The sequence below is a fragment of the Stegostoma tigrinum genome, chromosome 5, assembly GCF_030684315.1.
Source record: "Stegostoma tigrinum isolate sSteTig4 chromosome 5, sSteTig4.hap1, whole genome shotgun sequence".
Lineage (NCBI taxonomy): Eukaryota > Metazoa > Chordata > Chondrichthyes > Orectolobiformes > Stegostomatidae > Stegostoma > Stegostoma tigrinum.
The window spans coordinates 127,245,631-127,266,093 of NC_081358.1; the positions used below are offsets into that span (position 1 = coordinate 127,245,631).

Here is a 20,463-nt window from a genome sequence, read left to right on the forward strand (position 1 = left end):
ATCCTTCACTGTATTGTTACGATTCCTGAATATCCTCACTGACAAACTACTACTTCCATGAGTTATGAAGATTTGAGGTGTTTGTTCCACTAGGCTCACAGTGATAAGATTTTGACGTGTGATTTGGCCATTGCCAACACCACCACCTTATAATTTATGGCATTGCTTTAAGAACCTCAGACGTGGACTTAACCTTTTCCTCTTGGGGTCTGTAAATTCATGACTGATTCTGTAATCTCTCCAATAAGTTGCGAGAGTATGGTCCTCCCAACTGAACATATAAGACCTGATTTCTCCCCTAAATATACTGTTAACAACTATGTCCTCAAGAGTAATCTGGAGCACCTTGACTCCAATCTTCAACAATAGGTGACAGATAAGTGATCTCTAGTCAGTCAATTTACCTTTTGATGGTGGAGAATGCTCCACATCTTTCACTTTCAAGAATGTTCTTAGCTTCTACTGGTATAAATAAGATTACAACAGACATAAGAACAGTGGAAGTAAACATACATTTTAAAAAGTGCAGTATATATTGCTTGAACACCTATACCACCAATATACAAGCATGGTTTGTACATCGCTCCCCGTACCCCCACTATATCTAAGTGAAGGTCCAACTTCACACTTGGGGTATAGCTGAGTGCGGGTCCGACTGTTACACTTGGGCTATATCTGAGTGCGGGTCCGACTGTTACAGTTGGGGTATATCTGAGTGCGGGTCCGACTGTCACACTTGGGGTATAGCTGAGTGCGGGTCCGACTGTTACACTTGGGGTATATCTGAGTGCGGGTCCGACTGTTACACTTGGGGTATAGCTGAGTGCGGGTCCGACTGTTACACTTGGGGTATATCTGAGTGCGGGTCCGACTGTTACACTTGGGGTATATCTGAGTGCGGGTCCGACTGTCACACTTGGGGTATATCTGAGTGCGGGTCCGACTGTCACACTTGGGGTATATCTGATTGCGGGTCCGACTGTTACACTTGGGATATATCTGAGTGCGGGTCCGACTGTTACACTTGGGGTATATCTGAGTGCGGGTCCGACTGTCACACTTGGGGTATATCTGAGTGCGGGTCCAACCGATACATCTGGGGTATATCTGAGCGCGGGTCCGACTATCACACCTGGGGTATATCTGAGTGCAGGTCCGACTGTCATACTTAGTGTATATCTGAGTGTAGGTCCGACAGTCATACCTGGGGTATAGAACATAGAACATTACAGCACAGTACAGGCACTTTGGCCCTCGATGTTGTAACAACCTGTCACACCGATCTCAAGCCCATCTAACCTACACTATTCTATGTACGTCCATATGCTTACCCATATCTGAGTGCAGGTCCAACTTCACACCTGGGGTATATCTGAGTGTAGGTTTGACTGTCATACTTGGGGTATGTATGGGTGAAGGTCCGACTGTTACACTTGGGGTATATATGGGTGAAGGTCCAACTGTCACACCTGGGGTACATCTGAGGTATATCTGAGTGTGGGTCCGACTGTTACATCTGAGGTATATCTGAGTGCGGGTCCGACCATCACACCTGGGGTATATCTGAGTGTGAGTGTGACCGTCACACCTGGGGTATATCTGAGTGTGGGTCCGACTGTCACACAAAGGGTATATATGAGTGCAGGTCCAACTATCACAGCAACTTGTTGATTGAAATGGCCATATGATTTTGAAGAATTTGATAGTCAACATCTTTGGCTCTGACCCTAGAGAGTCCAGGCCTGTTAAGAGTATCCTGTACAGGCGCAAGTACATTTTTCTTAGCTTCAGCTGCTGGAGGCATTGTGGTCACTGATAGAGGGAAGATGGCGTGACAGGATATCTCTGGAATGTTCTGAGAACATGCTCCCGTGGGTACCTGACTATTTCGTCTCCCTGTGGTTGCCTTCTAGCATCATGCTGCCACTTGGTGTGACACTGAGATGGCTCACTTTGCCAATGATGCTGAGTACCCATGGATAGAGCAATGCGGTCCACACCTAAGCACATAACTGGCAGCCACTGACTATTCTGTTGGATTGGATCTGCAATGTAGCCGCCAACCTTTCCAAGGATGGAGCCAATCACTTGCATTTCGGAACCATTACAGTCATGAAAATATGGGCGGACTTATCCATCTTCTACTCAGGTCTGTGAGAACCTCTGTTACATGTGCCTAGTGTTCCCCTGCCTCTTTCTGCAGGTTGACAGTGTCAGGGTCTTCAGGGCTCTACAGGCATCAGGTCTCTGGCAGTCCTCTGAGTATGACAGCATTCCATCTTCCATGGGCTGTGGACCTGTGTTTCTGATTTGCTCACTAGATTATATCATTTAGTCTAATCTAAATAGTGCAACCATTGATGTAACTGACTCTGTGCAGATGATTACCTTGGAGGTGGGCCCTCTAAGGATTCAGAGGTCTTGTCCTCTGAGATGGTGCTGGAGTAGAAGGGCTCCAGCCTCTTTCATTGTATATGTGTCCTTCGTATTGATGATGTCCATAGAAAAGATAAAGGAGCTGTTGGTAAAAATACAGAATATCTCATGCAAACTAATACGTTTGCCTTCATGCACAGCTGAGAAGGACGGAAAGCAATGTCACTTCCTGGGCTGTTCATGTCTCCAACTTGCCACATGTAAACTCTTGATCTTCCCAACCAGCCTGTGCCTGTTCCTCAAAGCGGGTAAGGATCTTTATGTTTAGCACCTTTCTGCTAATCCAAGCCCTCTCTGCAGTTGTGGGCGAGCTTGTCCTGCAAAAAGATAAAGAGAAATGTAGTGGCAAAAGATACAGGGGCACTTTTGTGAGAATGCATAACAATGTAAAATCATGAGCCATCCCCAGAAAGTAAGCAGGAATTGCAGTGCCCAGGAAAAGTTATTAGTTTGAAGCATGAATTGGGCATGAGCCCTTGAGTGCACATCATATATGAGATCTTGAGGCATGCAGGCAATGACCCTTTGTCAAGTGCCTGTGAAGTGGCACAGTTAGACTGAGTGATGCCCTTGTGAGTGTGAGCTAACAGAGTGATCATGTTACTTAAACTTAGGGAATGCAATTTTTTGGGGGCATTGTGGCCATGATGCGTCAGGGGGCCTTGGTTCTGACTGTGCTGTTGTCTGAGTGTAATCTTGATGGGATTACCTATTGGTGCCATGGTCCAGGAAGAGAATTCTCTTCTTCCTGTTACTGCATCCATTAAGAGCTGCAGACATGCATGGCTAAAGCACAGGGTAAGCTTCCGTATCTTCAGAGAAATCTTCAGTGAGGTTGGAGATGAGTATCACAGGGGCCTTGGAAGTAAATGTTGTCAGAGGAATTCAATTAGTTCCTCAGCAAAGTAAATATGCCAAACACGTATGTAATACTGCAGCTCAGTTAAAAGATCTTATAGGGTAGATGGAAACCATTTTCTCTGAAGGACAGAGTCCAAAACAAGACATTGTAATCTTAAAATTAGGTGTGCTGTTAGGAACTACTACTTTATACAAAGGTCGCGGAACCTATCTCTCATGTGAAATGGATGTCAAATAAACGTTTAAAAACTGAGATTTGTAGACTTTGTTAGGCAACAATTTTAAGGGTTATGCTGTCAATACCTGGATAGATTTGACCATGATCGAAGTAAAGGCACATGGCTGAAAGGCTGAATCTGGTCTCAGTGTAACTTAATTTGAAGCCTGATGCAAGATGATGCAAGAAGACATTATGTTGAACAGTAAACTCTCATGTGGGGATCAGTTCAAAGATATAAAGATTATCGACCAGTTTAAAAGAAATGTAGCTCTTCTACTGACAAATAGGAACATGATACTTGTGAGGCACATCATTTTTATACATTCAGGTTGCTAGGCTACTGTTTATTTCCCATCACCATTTGCCTTGAGAAGGTAGCAGTGAACTGCTTTCTTAAATTGCTGTGGTATGAGTACATCAACACTGCTGTTATGGAAGGAATTCCATTAATGGGAGAATTCCAGCAATTTGACCCAGTAATTATAAAAGAACAACATTCTAGTTCCAAGGCAGGATGGTGTGCAGCTTACAATGGAACTTGCAGGCAATGGTTTGCCATGCATCTGTGCCTTTGTCCTTGGACAACGTTTAATGCATTTTCCTGACCTTGCAAACAGTTGTGTTGACAACTAATTAGGATTGTCAATCACAATGTAGGCACTCATATGTACTGGAAGGTACATACATTCATTTATAGGATCTTGTTCTTAGAATAGAATAGGATCCCTACGGTATGGAAACATGCCCTGCAGCCCAACAAGTCCACACCAAACCTCGAACCATCCCATCCAGGCCCATCCCCCTATAACCCACCTAATCTACACCTCCCTGAACACTACGGGCAATTTAGCATGGCCAATCCACCTAACCTGCACATCTTTGGACTGTGGGAGGAAGCCGGAGCACCCAGAGGAAACTCACACAGACATGGGGAGAATGTGCAAACTTCTTTGTAGGCAGAAAGAACATGTACACAAATTGAATCTATTTCAAGTTAGCAACATAAGGAAATGCCATTGTCAGTTTCATTTTCAGAGCAATGCCTTGGCCCATTAGTATCAGCCTATCTTGTTTGAAATTTAAACAAAGTGTGGCAGTTAATTGTCAGTCATCATTAGCTGGTTCATCCTCTACCAATCAAACTTCTGTTGCCAACCAATCATCACTTTCCTCTCATACAGTATAAATATTGTTTCCTCTTACTTTGATATTTCATGCTAAATTATTCTGATCAGTTCAAGATGAACAGTTCAACAAAATGTGTATTTTTCTCAGTAATACTCATTGGTTGTGTACTAACAAATGACAAATAATTATTCTTTCCAAAGGATGGCTCAACACCTTTATTCAAAGCTGCTTACAAGGGTTTTATTGAAGTTGTCCGAGAGTTACTAGCATGTTCTCCTTCACTGGGAATTCTTAAGGTAAAAACTGGAATATTATTATGTCAGTGTTGCTGCAAGGAAGTTTAAGTGGGGGAGCACCTTGGAATTGTGACCATAATTCCTTAAGTTTTCAGATATTAATGAATAAGGACAAGAGTGGAACTCGGATAAAGATGTTAAATTGTGGGAAGGCAAACTATAAATGAATTAGGTAGGAATTAGAGAATGTAGATTGAGAACAACTGAGGGTAAACCAATATCTGACATGTCGGATTATTTAAGGACCAATTGATTAAAGTGCAGGATAGGCATGTTCCTGTTAAAATGAAGGATAGCAAGGATAGGATTCGGGAACGATGTATGACAAAGGAACTTATCAGCTTAGTCAAAAAAGAGAAACATACCAAAGGTCTAGGCAACTGAAAACAGACAAAGTCCTTGAGAAATATAGAGAAATTAGTAAGGAGTTCAAATGGAGAGTTTGGAGCACTAAAAAGGGCTATGAAATGTCCTTAGCCAGCAGAGCTAAGGGGAATCACAAGGCCTATATGTATTAGGAGGCAAAGGGTAGCTAGGGAAAGAATAGGCCCACTCAAGTTTATGTATTGAGCCAGAGGAAATGGGTGAGCTCTTTAATGAGTACTTTAATTTGGTAGTCACCAAAGAGAGATGTTGAGGTACATTAAGGTAAACAAGTGCCCAGGGCCACTTAGGACCTATCCAAGGATACTGTGGGAAACAAGGGAGGAAATAGCTGGTGTCTTAACATATATCTTTGCATCCTTTTTGACCTCAGACGAGGTAAAATGGCTGGAGAATGGCCAATGTTGTTTCTTTGTTTAAGAAGGGAAATAGAGACAATCCTGGTAATTACAAGCCAGTGACCTAGTGTCAGTGGTGGGGAAGCTGTTGGAGAAGGTATTGAGATCCAGGATTTATTTACATTTGGAAGCAAAATAGACATGATAGTGATAGGCAGCATTTTGTGTGGGGAAAGTCACACCAACTTGATTGTGTTTTTTTGTGGAGGTGGCAAGAATGGTTGATAAGGGAAGCACAGTGGATGTTGTATACATGGACTTTAGTAAAGCATTCAATGAGGTACTTCATGGGAGTTTGGTACAGAAGGCAGATTCTCATGGGATCCGGGGTGAGCTGGCTAGATGGATACAGAACTGGCTTGGTCATAGATGACAGAGAGCAGTGGTGGAAGGATGCTTTTCAGAATGGAGATCAGTAACATGTGGTGTTCTGCAGGGATCACTGCTGGGACCGTTGTTGTTTGCAATATATATAAATGATCAGGAGGAAAAAGGTAGGTGTTCTGATTGGTACATTTGGGGATGACACCAAAATTGGTGGAGTTGCAGATAGTGATGAGGATTGTCATACGATACAGTGGGAAACGCACAGATAGCAGATTTGGGCAGAGAAATGTCAGATTAATTAAGCCAATCAAATGCAAGATGATGCATTTTGGAAGATCAAATTCAGGTGTGAGTTATACAATAATTGGCAGCACCTTTAGGAGCATTGACATACAGAGGAATCTGGGCATACAGGACCACAGATCCCTGAAAGTGGCCTCTGGTGGTCAAGAATGCATACAGCAGGCACACCTTCATCAGTCGGAGTACCAAGTATAAAAGTTGGCAAGTTATGCTACAGCTGTACAAAACTTTAGTTAGGCTACATTTGGAATTTTGCATTGTGTTCTGGTTGCCACACTACCAGAAGGATGTGAATGTTTTGGTGAGGGTGCAGAGAAGGTTTACCAGGATGTTGCCCAGTCTGGAGGGTTTTAATTATGAGGAGAGGCTGGATGAAGAGGCATAAATAGGGTGGACAGTCAGAGGCTTTTACCTAGGGTGGAAAGATCAACTACAAGAGAGCACAGGTTGAAGGTGAGAAGAAGAAAGTTTAGGGGAGAAGTGTAGGGAAAGTTTTTCACACAGGGTACCTGGAAAGCACTGCCAGTGGAGGTGGTGGAAGCAGGCACATTAGCAATGTATAAGGTGTATATTGATAGACACGTGAACATGCATCAAACAAAGGAATAGATACACACATGGGCAATAAGTAGTGGGTATAAATAAGGTTTAGGAATTGACGCAAGTTTGGAGGGGCAAATAGTCTGTTTCTGTTCTGTAGCATATTATATTGTGTTGTATAAGCAGTCCACTTCATAAATGGAAGATATTAGAAATAAATTTAGGAATAAGAAATGGTCATTTAACATAACACTTCACATTCAACATGTGGCAATAAAGTCTAAATCTAAAGTCTTCTATTGCTTTACGAAATCCATCTACTTTATGTCTAATTGAATTGTGAAACATTCTAAATTGTTCTGTAGACTCAGAGTGGTGCCTGAGGACTAAAGTGTCACAAATATTACAAGAGTTAAGGATAAGTCATGAACTGCAATCCAGTCAGTTTAACCTTGGTGATGAGGAAGCTTTTAGATATGATAATTCAGGACAAAATTAAGTTAATCGAGCAAATGTGGATTAATTAAAGAAAGGCAGTATGGATATGTTAAGCAAAAATAATGTTTAACTAATATAAAATAAAAACAAAAAATTTTCTGTGGCAAGAGAAAGAGTTACTGTTTTGAGCCCGAAATGCACTTCTACAGAACTGAAATGGTGGATTTTATATTCTGTTGGTAGAGAGAAGGAGGAATGAGTGGAATAGATGGTAACAGTGTGAGGGTGCCAACAGTAACTGACAAAGAGAATGCTAATGGTGGTAAAGGGCCAATAGAGATGTAAAATAGATTTAAATGATAGGAAAAATGGATCCATTCTGCTGAGAGCGAAACAAAAAAAACATATCCAGTAGTGTTGTACTAAGCATAATTAATAATGGGGGAATAAAGAAATGACAATTGAAGTTAATTTTATGCCTGTTTTCATGAAGAAAGTTACTAGAAATCTCCTAGAGTTAAAAAACTAAGTAACTGGGGTGAATAAGGATTTGAAGAAAATAAATATTGGCAAATAAAAAAGTTGTACTGGAGAAATAAATTGTACTTCAAGTTAATAAGTCCCAGAACCTGATATAGGTAGTTCTCCTATAAAGTGATAATTGTGTTCTTGTGTGACCTCGCGCTATAGAAAACTGTTATAGCAACTTGCTATAGAAAATCAGGTTATGGGGAAGTCACTGTAGAAAATTGCTATACCTGTACAGCAGAAAGTTTGCATTATCCAAACAGCGTCCACTATTCATCAATCACGTTATAGCCAATTCGCATTAACAAAACACGTGTTATAGCAGAACTACCTGTAATCCACATCCCAAAATGTTGAAGGAGTTGCCCGTAGAGGTAGTCAATGCATTGGTGATCATCTTCCAAAATTCTATTGAACCTGGAATCATTCCTATAGTTTGGAAGGTAGAAAATGCCACCCTCATCATTTAAGAAAGGAGCAAGAGAAAAAAATAGGCATCCAAATGTAATATTTTCAAATCTGCAGATGATACAAAGCTAAGCAAGAAATGTACTGTGAGGAAGATGTAAAGCAGCTTCAGGAGGATTTGGATGGGCTTAGGGAGTAGGCAAGAGCATGTCAGATGTATTATAGTATTGACAGATGTGAGGTCATCTACTTTGGTACAAGAAACAGATGTGCAAAGTATTTCTTAAATGGTGAGATGCTATAAGTTGTAGATGTGTAAAGGGACCTGTTCTTGGTAACAATCCAGCTTTTCACCAACATCTAACTCACCAAGTTAAATATGTCTCTAGGTGTTCCCTGAGATCTAATCTTGCTCAGTTGTAAACAGGAAATACTGCTTAGGGCTATTCAAACCCATTTCTCTCAACAGCACGAAAGTATTAAGGCTCAGAGGATCTTCTGAGCCCCTCGCAGCTTTTTAGTGGCCTCTGACTATTCTTGTGACCAATCAAAAACTTGCACGGCCGAACTGAATGTTGCCACCTAATTACTCTTGGAACTCAGTGTTTTGTAAATGTTACGTGTACTGGACAGAAAGGGAGAAACTTGTTCCTGCTCTTATATGAATTAGATGATGCAGATGTAAAGGTTTTTGTAAAAGAAGCAAATGTGAGTTCAGAAAAAAAATTTCATACAGGAAGTGGTTTAGGCTGAATGCCCTCCTATAAGTATGGTAGAGACACATTCAATTGAGGCATTCAGGAGAACATTAGATCAAAATTTAAATACAAACAACGTGCAGGAGTATTGGGGAAAAGGCAGGAATTTGGCTCTAAAATGCTCAGACACAATGTGCTGAATGGATTCCTCCTGCACTGTAACAATTCTGTAATTCTGATCTGGAAATGAATTTCATCACAGACCTCTGTATTAATTTCCAAGATAATTGGCTACCCAATATTGGTCTTTTCAAAAGCAGTCATGATCATGGCAGGGAATTAGACCAATGGGTTGAAGGTTGATTGTCCACTCATAATCACTCTAGATCAATTAAAAATTTGGCCCATAGTTTCTAGGAAGTTATGGATCTTGAATGCTACATCTAACAACACCACAGAAGAAGGATTACTGAATTAATTGCGAAGGGGCAATTGTAAAACTACTAATGTTTGGAAAATTGTGGTCAGCATACATCTGACTATCTTGTTTGAGCTGGCAGTGGAATGAAATCCCATGTTGGCAACATAGTCTTGCAAAAGTATTCCTTACAGATCAACATTATATAATCACATTCAAAGTATTCCAAGTTTAAAATAAGTATATGTGGTCGATGATTTGCTTAATTTTCAAGTTCATTTGATTTTATTCTTATTTAAAAGTTATTTCCAATATATATTTCTTTCTCCTTGAACTCATTCCCTTATGCTGTGCTATATTTCCCCAGTCAAGAAGGTTTGTGGCATTGGTGGTGATTTTAGAATAGAATTTCCATGTGCAGAAAAAGGCCATTCGGCTTATCAAGTGTGCACCAACACTCTAAAGGGCATCCCAGTCAGACCCAGACTCCACGTCATGCTTGTAACCCTGCATTTCCCATGGCTAAACCACCTAGCCTACACATCCCTGGATACTACGGGCAATTTAGCACGGTGAATCCACCTAACCTGCTCATCTTTGAACTTTGGGAGAAAACTGGAGCACTCAGCAGAAACCTGCACAGACATGGGGAGAAGGTGCAGACTTCACACAGTCAGTCCCCAAGGCTGGAATCGAATGTGGCTCCCTAATGCTGTGAGGAGTAGTGCTGATTAGATTAGATTCCCTACAGTGTGGGAACAGGCCCTTCGGCCCTACAAGTCCACACTACCCCTTGGAGAATCCCACCCACACCCATCCCCCAATAACCCACACACCCCTGAACACTACGGGCAATTTAGCATGGCCGGTGCTTCTAGCCTGCACATCTTTGGACTGTGGGAGGAAACCGAAGCACCCGGAGGAAACCCACGCAGACATGGGGAGAATGTGTAAACTCCACACAGACAGTCGCCCGAGGCCGGAACCAAACCTGGGTCCCTGGTGCTGTGAGACAGCGGTGCTAACCACTGAGCCACCGTGCCACCCGTACATACGTTTCCCTGCAAAGTGTGTAAGAGATGAAAATGTATCCTACTGAGAGAAGCTGCACATTTAAAAATGAATGAATAAATCAATTACTTGAAACCTAAAATTTAATCACTGTCAGGTACACAGCAGATTGCAATCAGCTAATAGGGCAGTTCAGCATACAATAGGCATGTAAACATTTCTGCTGTAACTGAAACTAGGAGACACATTCCCTGGTTAATCTCTACTGTAAAACTGTCACAGCAAACTGATCACAAGTAATCATTTAATGTGATCTGTTAGATCATATTATGATTTAATTATGTTGTTTTGAGTTGCCTTGAACACAATGGATTATTAACTACTTCTTATTTGCATGAATAGAATGGAACAACAGCTCTCCATGCTGCAGTTTTAGGAGGCAATGTCAAAACAGTGGGCCTTCTCATTGATTCTGGAGCAGATCCAAACCTAAGAAATACGGTAATAGGCACTTACCTTTTCCTTCTGTTTCCTGATGTTTGTAAAGTCCAGGCCTAGCAATTCAACTTCCTGTAACTCATTTTTCAGGTGTTAACCAGCCTATCAAGATTGCAATATTGGAAAAGCAGGAAGCAAGTTCAAATTTCAGGCTGGAAGCAAACTATCAATTAGTGAAATATAAACTGAAAATGTTTGAAATGTACAGCAGGCCAGACGGCATCTTTTTGTTACTCACTCATAGGATATGAGCAGTGTTATTTAATGCCCATCGCTCGTTGCCCTTGAGAAGGTGGTGGTGGTGAGTTGCCTTCTGGAACTATGGCAGTACATGTGCTGTAAGTAGAATCTCTGGAGAGAGAAAAATATTTAACATTTCAGACTTGCAACCTTTTGTGAGAAACTTCATCATTGGTAAAAGTGATCAAAGTTTCAGGAGCATATGTCTAAAATATTTAAAAGGGAGTAATAACTAAATTAACTGAAAGTCCTCCACTACTTGCAGGACCTACAATAGATATTAGATTGCTCTGGTACTTCACCTGCTGTGTGCTAGCTAGCAGGAACGTCCACCTGCCAGTGCTATTCAAAGGGATCATTTTATTCTTACAGATTAATTCCTGCTTTCTCATTTCAAGCTACTGGTCAATTTCTGTGGCTTCTTTTTTGTAAGTTTTAATCACTCTGGAATGTTCATTCTTACAAACTGAAAAACTGTTACACTGTTCATGGCTGAATCAAAAATCGGTAGCAGTTATAGGTGGTCTCCTTGGGGTGGCTTAGGGGCTGAACTGTAAAGGAGGTGTAGCAACAAAGGCAGTGCAGAGCGGGATCACTTGGACGAGGAGGGCACTAAATAAGAGGTCAGAAAGTGAACCGTCTACATGAATCTTGCTCAGGACCAATGTCTCAGAGCCAGTTGCTCAACTAAACTCTCCAACTCCATCCTCAAAACACAGAATTGACAGCACTGCTTGTATCTATAAAGGTCTGCACATCTCTCAACCTTATTACCACGAAGTTCTTTCACATTAACAGTTGACATTCCAAACCTCTCATACACAACTAGAACATAGAACATAGAACATAGAACAGTACAGCACAGAACAGGCCCTTCAGCCCACAATGTTGTGCCGACCATTGATCCTCATGTATGCACCCTCAAATTTCTGTGACCATATACATGTCCAGCAGTCTCTTAAATGACCCCAATGACTGTATCAGAGAAACGACTGTGGTTGTCTAGACCAAGAGGAACACTTCCTTCACAAGTGACACAGGATGTAAGAGCGCTAGATTTCATCAGCGTGGTAGACTTGCCCTGGATGCAGAGCTATAGACTAGATAGATTGCCTTGGGTATTTCCCTCACCAGCCTAGCAAAATGGATTCTATTTTCTTAATTTACAGCTGATTTGTGATCACTGACAGTACTACTATGCAAATCTGGGCCTGCTTTTTTCAGTTCTCAGCCCAAAGGCAATTCTGACCCACCGCACCTTGATCTCTACCACCAGTAGAGTGAGGAGGTAAGACCCAAATCTACTTCAGCTGGAATGGGGTTTGAAGCTAGTCTTGTTGAGGACCAATTTTATCCATGTCCACCACCAAACGCTCTAATTTTTCATAAACATTTGTGGCATGTGAGTGTCACTAGCTTGGCCAGCATTTATTGCACATCCAGAATTTTCCATTGGGCAGCTAAAAGTCAACTGAATTTCTGTGGATCTGGACTGATATATAGGCCAAACCTGATAAGGACAATAGATTTCCTTCCTTAAAGGACATTAATTGGTTAAAATATGATCATACCTTCCTCAAAAATCAAACTTTGGAGATGGACCTGAAGCTGGAGTTTCTGACTCAGAGGCAGGTACTGTGCCTAAAGATCTGTAGGCCAGCTGTAGAAATATTAATCATTAAAATATTTGCTTTTGAAAGTCGAATTGGATATACACTTGAAGTTTAAAAAAAATTACAGGACAGTACAAAGTAGGACTAATAGCACAGGTCTTTGAAGGAGCCAGCACAAGTGCAGTGGGTCAAAAGACCTCCTTTGTGTTACATGATGCACTGTGATAAACAACTACTTGCAGTATTACCTGCTTGTAGATGGACGAAGGAAAATGGCTGAAAGGACATGGAGTTACATACAAACTCAGAATGCTGGAGAAACTCAACATATCTGGCAGCATCTATGAAGACAGAAGTCCTCCAAACCCACACAGCCCAATTCTGTGTCCTTCCAAAATCCACAAACAGCACTGCTCTGAAAGACTCATTTTTCAGGCTGTTTCTGCCCCAGTTTCCTACCTTGACTCTATTTGTTCGGTCTGTTCCCAACTTACATTTGTGATCCTCCTGATGCTTTATGTTGGTTCTAAATTTACAGTTTTCTGCCCCTAGCCACCTCCTCTTCACCAAGAATGCACAGTTCTTCTATATGTCCACATCATCAGAATGGTCTAAAGGCTCCCAGTTTCCTTCTCAACATGAAGCCTGAACAGTCTCCATTCACCACCATCCTCTTTTGCCTGGCCGAGCTTGTTCTCATTTTAAGCAACTTCTGCTATAACTCATCTCATTTACTTCAAGTCAAAGATGTGGTCCTGGTAACCATGTGAGTCTCAATTAAGCCAGTTTTTTTTATGGTGTATGTGAAACATTCTTTGTTCCAGTCTTAATTGAACTTCCACCCACAGCTTTTTCTCTGATACATCAATGTGACTGCCTCCTGTTCTCATCTGGAATTGGAAAAATTTATCAATTTTTCTTCCAACATCCACCCTTCTCTCACCTTCACTTGATCCATGCCTGGTTCTTCCCTTCCCTTCTTAACTTTACTATTTCCATTTTTGGGGATTGGCTGTCCACTAATATCTGTTGCAAGCTCGCTGACTCACACAGTTATCTTGATTACACTTCCACACTCTGCTTCCTGTGAGGACTCCATTCCATTCTCCCAGTTTCTACATCTCCATTGCATCTGTTCTGATGATGTTACTTTCCACTGGGCCTTCTCCAATATGATTGCCTGTTTCCTCAACCAAGAATTCTCCACCCTACTATGGTTGACAGGGCCTACTCCCACACTCTGTACTCACCCCTTCATTTCCTTCCCAGAATAACAATGGAGTTGCACTCGTGTTTACTTTCCACCCAACTAGTCTTTCAGTTATGGAGTCATAGATAGAGAGTCATAGAGTCATACAACATGGAAACAGATCCTTTGGCCCAACTTGTCCATGCCAATCAGGTTTCCTAAACTGAACTAGTATCATTTGCCTGCATTTGACCCATTTCCCTCTAAACCTTTTCTATCCATGTACTTGTTGAAGTATCTTTTAAATGTTGTAATTGTACTTGCCTTTGGCACATCCTCTGGCAGCTCATTCCATTTATGCATCACCCCCTATGTGAAAAAGTTGCCCTTTGGGTCCCTTTTAAATCTTTCCCCTCTCACCTTAAACAAAGTTTTGGACTTCTCTACTTTTGGAAAAAAACTTTGTCTATTCACATTACCTATGCCCTCAAGATTTTATAAGCTTCTATAAAGTCATGTCTTGAAAAATGTGCAAGTTAGATGGATTGGCCATGTTAAATTATCCAAAGTGTTCAGGGATGTGTAAGTTAGGTCAATCAGCCATGGAAAATGCAGGGTTGGGGGATGGGTCTGGGTGGGATGCTCTTCAGAGGATTGGTGTGGACTTGTTGAGCCAAATAACTTGTTTCCACACTCTGGGGAGTTTGTGAACAATGAACATCTCACCCTCCTATGCTCCAGTGAAAAGGCTTGCCTTATAATTCAAACCCTCCAGTCTTGATAACAAGCTTGTAAATTTTTTTTGCACTCTTTCCATATTTTCCCCTGCATTCAAGGGATCATCCTTTGCCATTTCCGTTATTTCCAGCAGGATGCTACAATCAAACACATCTTCCCTTCCTCTCCTCTGTCATCATTCCGCAGGGTCTATTCCATCAATGACAGCTTGGTGCAATTCTCCATGCCTAATGTTTCCTCACCCCCAATAATACCTCCCCATACAATCACTCAAAGTGTAACACTTGCCCGTTCATCTCCTTCCTCCTGTCTGTCCAAGACCCCCAAAACACATTCCAGGTGATGCAGCGTTTTACTTGTGCTTCTCTCAGTCTAGTCTATTGTAGTTGTATAGTGCATACTCTGTCACATTGGCAAAGCCAGATGGAGACTAGGTGATCATTTTGTGGAACACCTCCATTCTGTCCATAGGAATGGTCCGAACATCCCAGTTGCTTGCCATTTCCATAAACCATCTTGCTGTCATGTAAACATTTCTCTCCTAGGCCTGCTGCAATGTTCCAACAAAGCACAATGAAGCTTGAGGAACAACATTTCATTTTCTATTTAAGGACTCGAACTTTGAGTTCAGTAATGTCAGAAATTAATTGCTTTATGTCTGCCCTCCATTTTAGTACGTTCTCTTGACCTTCTCTTTCCCCAGAGCAGTGTCATGTTTGTATCTTGTTTACATTGCACAGTAGCAAGAACTCATTCTTTCCATTTCACACCTTAATTTACACTTCTTACATCTTTTTCCATTCTCCGCTATTAGCAGCCTCTTTGTCTTTTGCATTGGGCCTCTGCAGCGTCTGCTGTCTTGCTGTTCCTCTACCTTGTCAAAAGGAGAAACAAACCAATTTTCCAACATCATAATAAAATGTGAGGCTGGATGAACACAGCAGGCCCAGCAGCATCTCAGGAGCACAAAAGCTGATGTTTCGGGCCTAGACCCTTCATCAGAGAGGGGGATGAAGGGTCTAGGCCCGAAACGTCAGCTTTTGTGCTCCTGAGATGCTGCTGGGCCTACTGTGTTCATCCAGCCTCACATTTTATTATCTTGGATTCTCCAGCATCTGCAGTTCCCATTAACACTGATACTATTTTCCAACATCTTTCAGTTCAGAAGAAAGTCAAACCAGCCTTGAAATATTAACTCTTGTTTCTGTCTCCATAGATGCTGACAGTCCCAGATGTGCTGAGATTCGCTGTGTTTTTTTCATTTCCAGCATTTTCAGTTTTTGCCTACGGTGTTATGATTATTATTTTGATAGTTTGGTTATAAAGTTGGGGAAAAAGCTGATTTTTTTTCAGTTCTTTAAAGCCATGACCTTTTTTTTTAAAAGAGGTTGAAACATTATCTTGAATATTAAGTTCAAAGCAATATCACAAAATCCTCCATTTCTGAAGAAAGGTCCCAACCTGAAATGTCAATTTTCCTGCTCCTCTGATGCTGTCTGGCCTGCTGTGTTCCTCCAGCTCCACACTGTGTTATCAATGTCAATTTCATTTAAATGACCAACTAGCCACCTACACCCTAGTATTTGCTGAAGTGAATTTTAGTGAAAGTGAATTTCACTGGTGAAAAGAGAGCGCAAATGAGCCAGATAAAAGGGAACAGGCTCATAACATAGAGGTGATGTTATAAGTAGTTTCTAAGCAGTTGGGCCTGGGATGAAAACTCCAGAAGCAGAAGACTATCGGTGTGTCAGAAAGGACAGTTGTGGAAGACATGAGTTTAAGAACTCATGTTAAGTAAAGGTGAGCTGCGTTAACAGTTTGTTTTCAGGGTCCCAAGGAGAGACATTACTGAAAGAAAATAGCATCTAGTGAACGACACCAATTTTCCAAAAGAAAATTGATTTATTGCCATGCCAGCTGAGCAAGAAGCTTGTGAATGGAAGAAAAACAGAAGTTGCTGATAAAGCTCAGCAGGACTGGCAGCATCTGTGAAGGAAAAGAAACAGAGTTAACGAGAATGGTCACCAGACCCGAAATGTTAACTCTGATATTTTTTCTTCACAGATGCTCCCAGACCTCCTGAGCTTTTCCAACAACTTCTGTTTTCATTCCTGATTTACAGCATCCAGCACTTCTTTCACTTTAGCTTTAGAATGGAGATGGGGTGACTCTTCACTGAGTTTTGAGCATCTGTAATGACATAAATCCTTTGTTTTTGATGTTTTTATTGAAGTTGTTCAACTGATTTTTGTCTAGTGTAATATAGTTCATAGATTTTTTTTATGAAAATACTTTCATGCTCTTATGTCAAAAGTATATTGACAGCCTCTTGTGAATATGTTCATTGAAGAAGGTTACCTTGGAGTACAATGGGATCTTGATCAGATGGGCCAAAGAGCTGAGGAGTGGCAGATAGAGTTTAATTTAAATAAATGTGAGGTGCTCCATTTTGGAAAGGCAAATCAGGGCAGGACTTATACACTTAATGGTAAGATCCTAGGGAGTGTTGCTGAATAAAGAGACCTTGGAGTCCAGGTTCATGGTTCCTTGAAAGTGGAGTCATAGGTAGATAGGGTAGAGTAGAAGGTGTTTGGTCTGCTTCCCTTAGTGGTCAGTGCATTGAATATAGGAGTTAGGAGGTCATGTTGCAGTTGTACAGGACATTAATTAAGCCACTCTTGGAATATTACATGCAATTCTGGTCTCTCTGCTGCTATAGGAAGGATGCTGTGAAACTCAAAAGGGTTCAGAAAAGATTTACAAGGATGTTGCCAGGGTTGGAGGGTTTGAGCTGTAGGGAGAGGCTGAATAGGCTAGGGCTGTTTTCCCTCAAGCGTCTGAGGCTGAGGAATAACCTTATAGAGGTTTAAAAAATCATGAAGAGCATGGATAGGTCATTTCCCTCGGGTGCAGGAGTCCAAAACTAGATGGCATAGGTTTAAGGTGAGAGGGGAAAGACTTAAGAGAGACCTAAGGGGCAATAATTTCATACAGAAGATTGTGCGTGTATGGAATGAGTTTCCAGAGGAAGTCATGGAGTTTGTTACAAGTACAATATTTAAAAGGCATTTGGATGGGTGTATGAATAGGAATGGTTTAGAGGGATATGGGCCAAATGCTGGGAAATGGGACTAGATTTATTTAGGATATCTGGTAGGCATAGATGAGCTGGATGGAAGGGTCTGTTTCCATGCTGTCCAGCTCTACGGCTACACGGCTCCATCACTCAGGAACAGACCGCCACAGTAAACAAAAAGAAAAATAAAACTTATGATTTATCAAGGCAGATCTCACTCTGGGATCTAACTTATCAAGTATTACCCTTAGCTGGAATTATAACAAAGGAAGCAGGGCATACATGTTGCTGTAACTACCTGACCAAATGGAGGATAAACAATAGCACGGACTAGCAGTTTCCACGTGGTAACTATTACACATTGCCAATTATATATTCCATGTGTAATCTTCCATGACATCTGTTCACCTCATGGGAAACCTGCTGCACTGAAATATCAAGTTTCAGTTTGTACTTTTTATTTCAGGCAGAAGAATTGCCAGCAGATCTTACAAGGAATGATCGCCTAATCCAACAGCTTCAATCAAAACAAAAGCGTGGAGAAAGCTGAAGATGTGGAACCAAATTAGGCTCAAAGCCCATTCTAACAAACACATCAGCGTACAGTGAGAACTGTATAATGGTACCTACTTCTGACCAGGGTCACAATTCTGTTGAGTGGTCTTAAGGTTGTTCCATAAAAGTTATTGAGTTATATAAAGGGCTTGCTGTCCATCCTTTGTTTTATATTGTTGTAATTAAAAATGGAAATCAAGTGTGATTTTAGCCTTTTGATTATTTGATTAATTAAGAGCTGATGTCTAGAATTTCCTATACTTGCCAGAGGCAATGAAATTATAAACATTAAAATAGAGAATGTAAGTACACTTCTGCCTGAAATAGCAAAAACAAATACTCCCTGATATCTCCTGCTAAGGGTTAAGTTTCCTGCCATAAATCTAATCTTGTATCAACAGTCATTCAATAGTTAATCAGTGGCAATGTTGAAATGATAATTTGCCATTTTACTAGAAAACCTGCTTAAAATTTTCTAAGCACCATATCACACAAATAAATGTGGAAGTTAGGTAAATTGTACTGAACCAAATAAACATCTTTAAATTATTATTGTTGGATTAAACCAGTACTAAACTGAATTTGTTGGAAAATCCTCTAGGATTTTGAAAAGCATTTTTTTGACAAAGTACCGTAGTAGCATTAGGATATCAGGGTAATTTGAGATGTCAGACGCAGGGTGTACCTGCCCTTTCACGCGTTGCTGCTGGCTCAGGTAAGAGTTGTTTTTTTACCTCAGCTTCTGTTTTTGTACTAACCCTTGATTCCCTTAAATTCAAAAATCTAGTAATTTCAGTCTTAAATATACTCTACCAAACATCCTGAGCCCTCTGTGGTAGAGAATTCCAAACTCTCTCAGCCTGCAGCGTAAAGAAATTTCTCCTTTCCTCAGTCATGGAATCCCTACTGTATGGAAACAGGCTGTTCAGCCCTAGTCCACACATTACACCCAGATTCACCCCATCCCTGTAACTCTGCACCTGCCGCAGCCAATCCACTCAACCTTCACGTCCCTGGACACTATGGACAATTTAGCATAGCCATTGCACCTAACCTACACATCTTCGGACTGTGGGAAGAAACCCAGAGTACCCAGCAGAAGCCCATGCAGACATGGGGAGAATGTGCAAACCCAGACAGACAAGCATGAATTCGAACCTGGGCCCCTAGCACTATGAGGCAGCGGTGCTAACCGCTAAGCCACTGTGCCACCCTTTCAGTCAGGTAGAAATTTATTTGTACTGTTAAACCAACACACAAAGGACTCGAGGAACAATTTCTACACCAAAATTAGTAATGTCCCAAAGCCCAATCAATATTGGATCTCAAGCTTCATTTTAATTAGACTGACCTGTTGTGAATAATTACCACAAATCTCAAAAGGCCCTCAAGCAGATCCTGTCATGTGGTTTGGGTTGATTGTATTAGAAGTGGTGACTGCAAACTGGAAAGCATTATTTTTACCCCTGACTCCATGTTAATATAAGTTTAAACACTTGTTAAAACTAAAACATTTGTGCTCTTCAGAAGCCTCCATGTGGATGCGCAGTGGAGAAAATAAATTTGAACTGACTCTTTCTTTTTAGATGGTACTGAACTAATTTGACTCTGGCAGTATTACCTAACATCACTGAGCAAGTTGATTACACATATATAATGGGAACTGCGGACGCTGGAGAATCCAAGATAACAAAGTGTGAAGCTGGATGAACACAGCAGGACAGGCAGCACCTCAGGAGCACAAAAGCTGACCTTTCGGGCCTAGATGAAGGGTCTAGGCCAGAAACATCAGCTTTTGTGCTCCTGAGATGCTGCCTGTCCTGCTGTGTTCATCCAGCTTCACACTTCGTTATCTTTGATTACACATATGCTCTGTTGCCAATGTCTTGGAAGTATTGGAGCTGGCTAAACTATGGGAATGGTGTGACTGACATCTTGGTAACTGATGGAACAAGGTTCAGAAGATGAAACAATGGCAATTTGAAAGCCCATCAGAAGAAGCACCATGAACAGGGTCAAAGGAAAGGAAGTTGCAAGCGGCAGATAACAGGGGTTAATGACCTTTATATATGTCACAGGGTCAAAATCCTGTAATACCTCCCTAATGTCATTATGGATTAACCCACAGCAGTGCACTGCAATAATTCAAGAAGACAGCTC

The 20,463-nt window shown here is 41.3% G+C and overlaps 1 protein-coding gene across 6 annotated transcripts in view; it reads left to right on the top strand.

The window, feature by feature from the left end:
• Nucleotides 1-19,967, top strand: part of ankrd29 (ankyrin repeat domain 29) — a 142,470-nt gene extending 122,503 nt beyond the window's left edge. For 2 of the 6 annotated variants that reach the window (XM_048528607.2, XM_048528608.2), the window contains exons 7-9: nt 4,846-4,941; nt 10,797-10,895; nt 18,215-19,967. In XM_048528607.2, coding sequence (XP_048384564.1) covers nt 4,846-4,941; nt 10,797-10,895; nt 18,215-18,298 — 279 coding nt within the window. In that variant the 3' untranslated portion in view covers nt 18,299-19,967. The remainder of the gene's footprint in view (nt 1-4,845; nt 4,942-10,796; nt 10,896-18,214) is intronic. The other 4 variants (XM_048528603.2, XM_048528609.2, XM_048528606.2 and 1 more) reach the window with 4 other exon arrangements.
• Nucleotides 19,968-20,463: the final 496 nt, after the last annotated feature.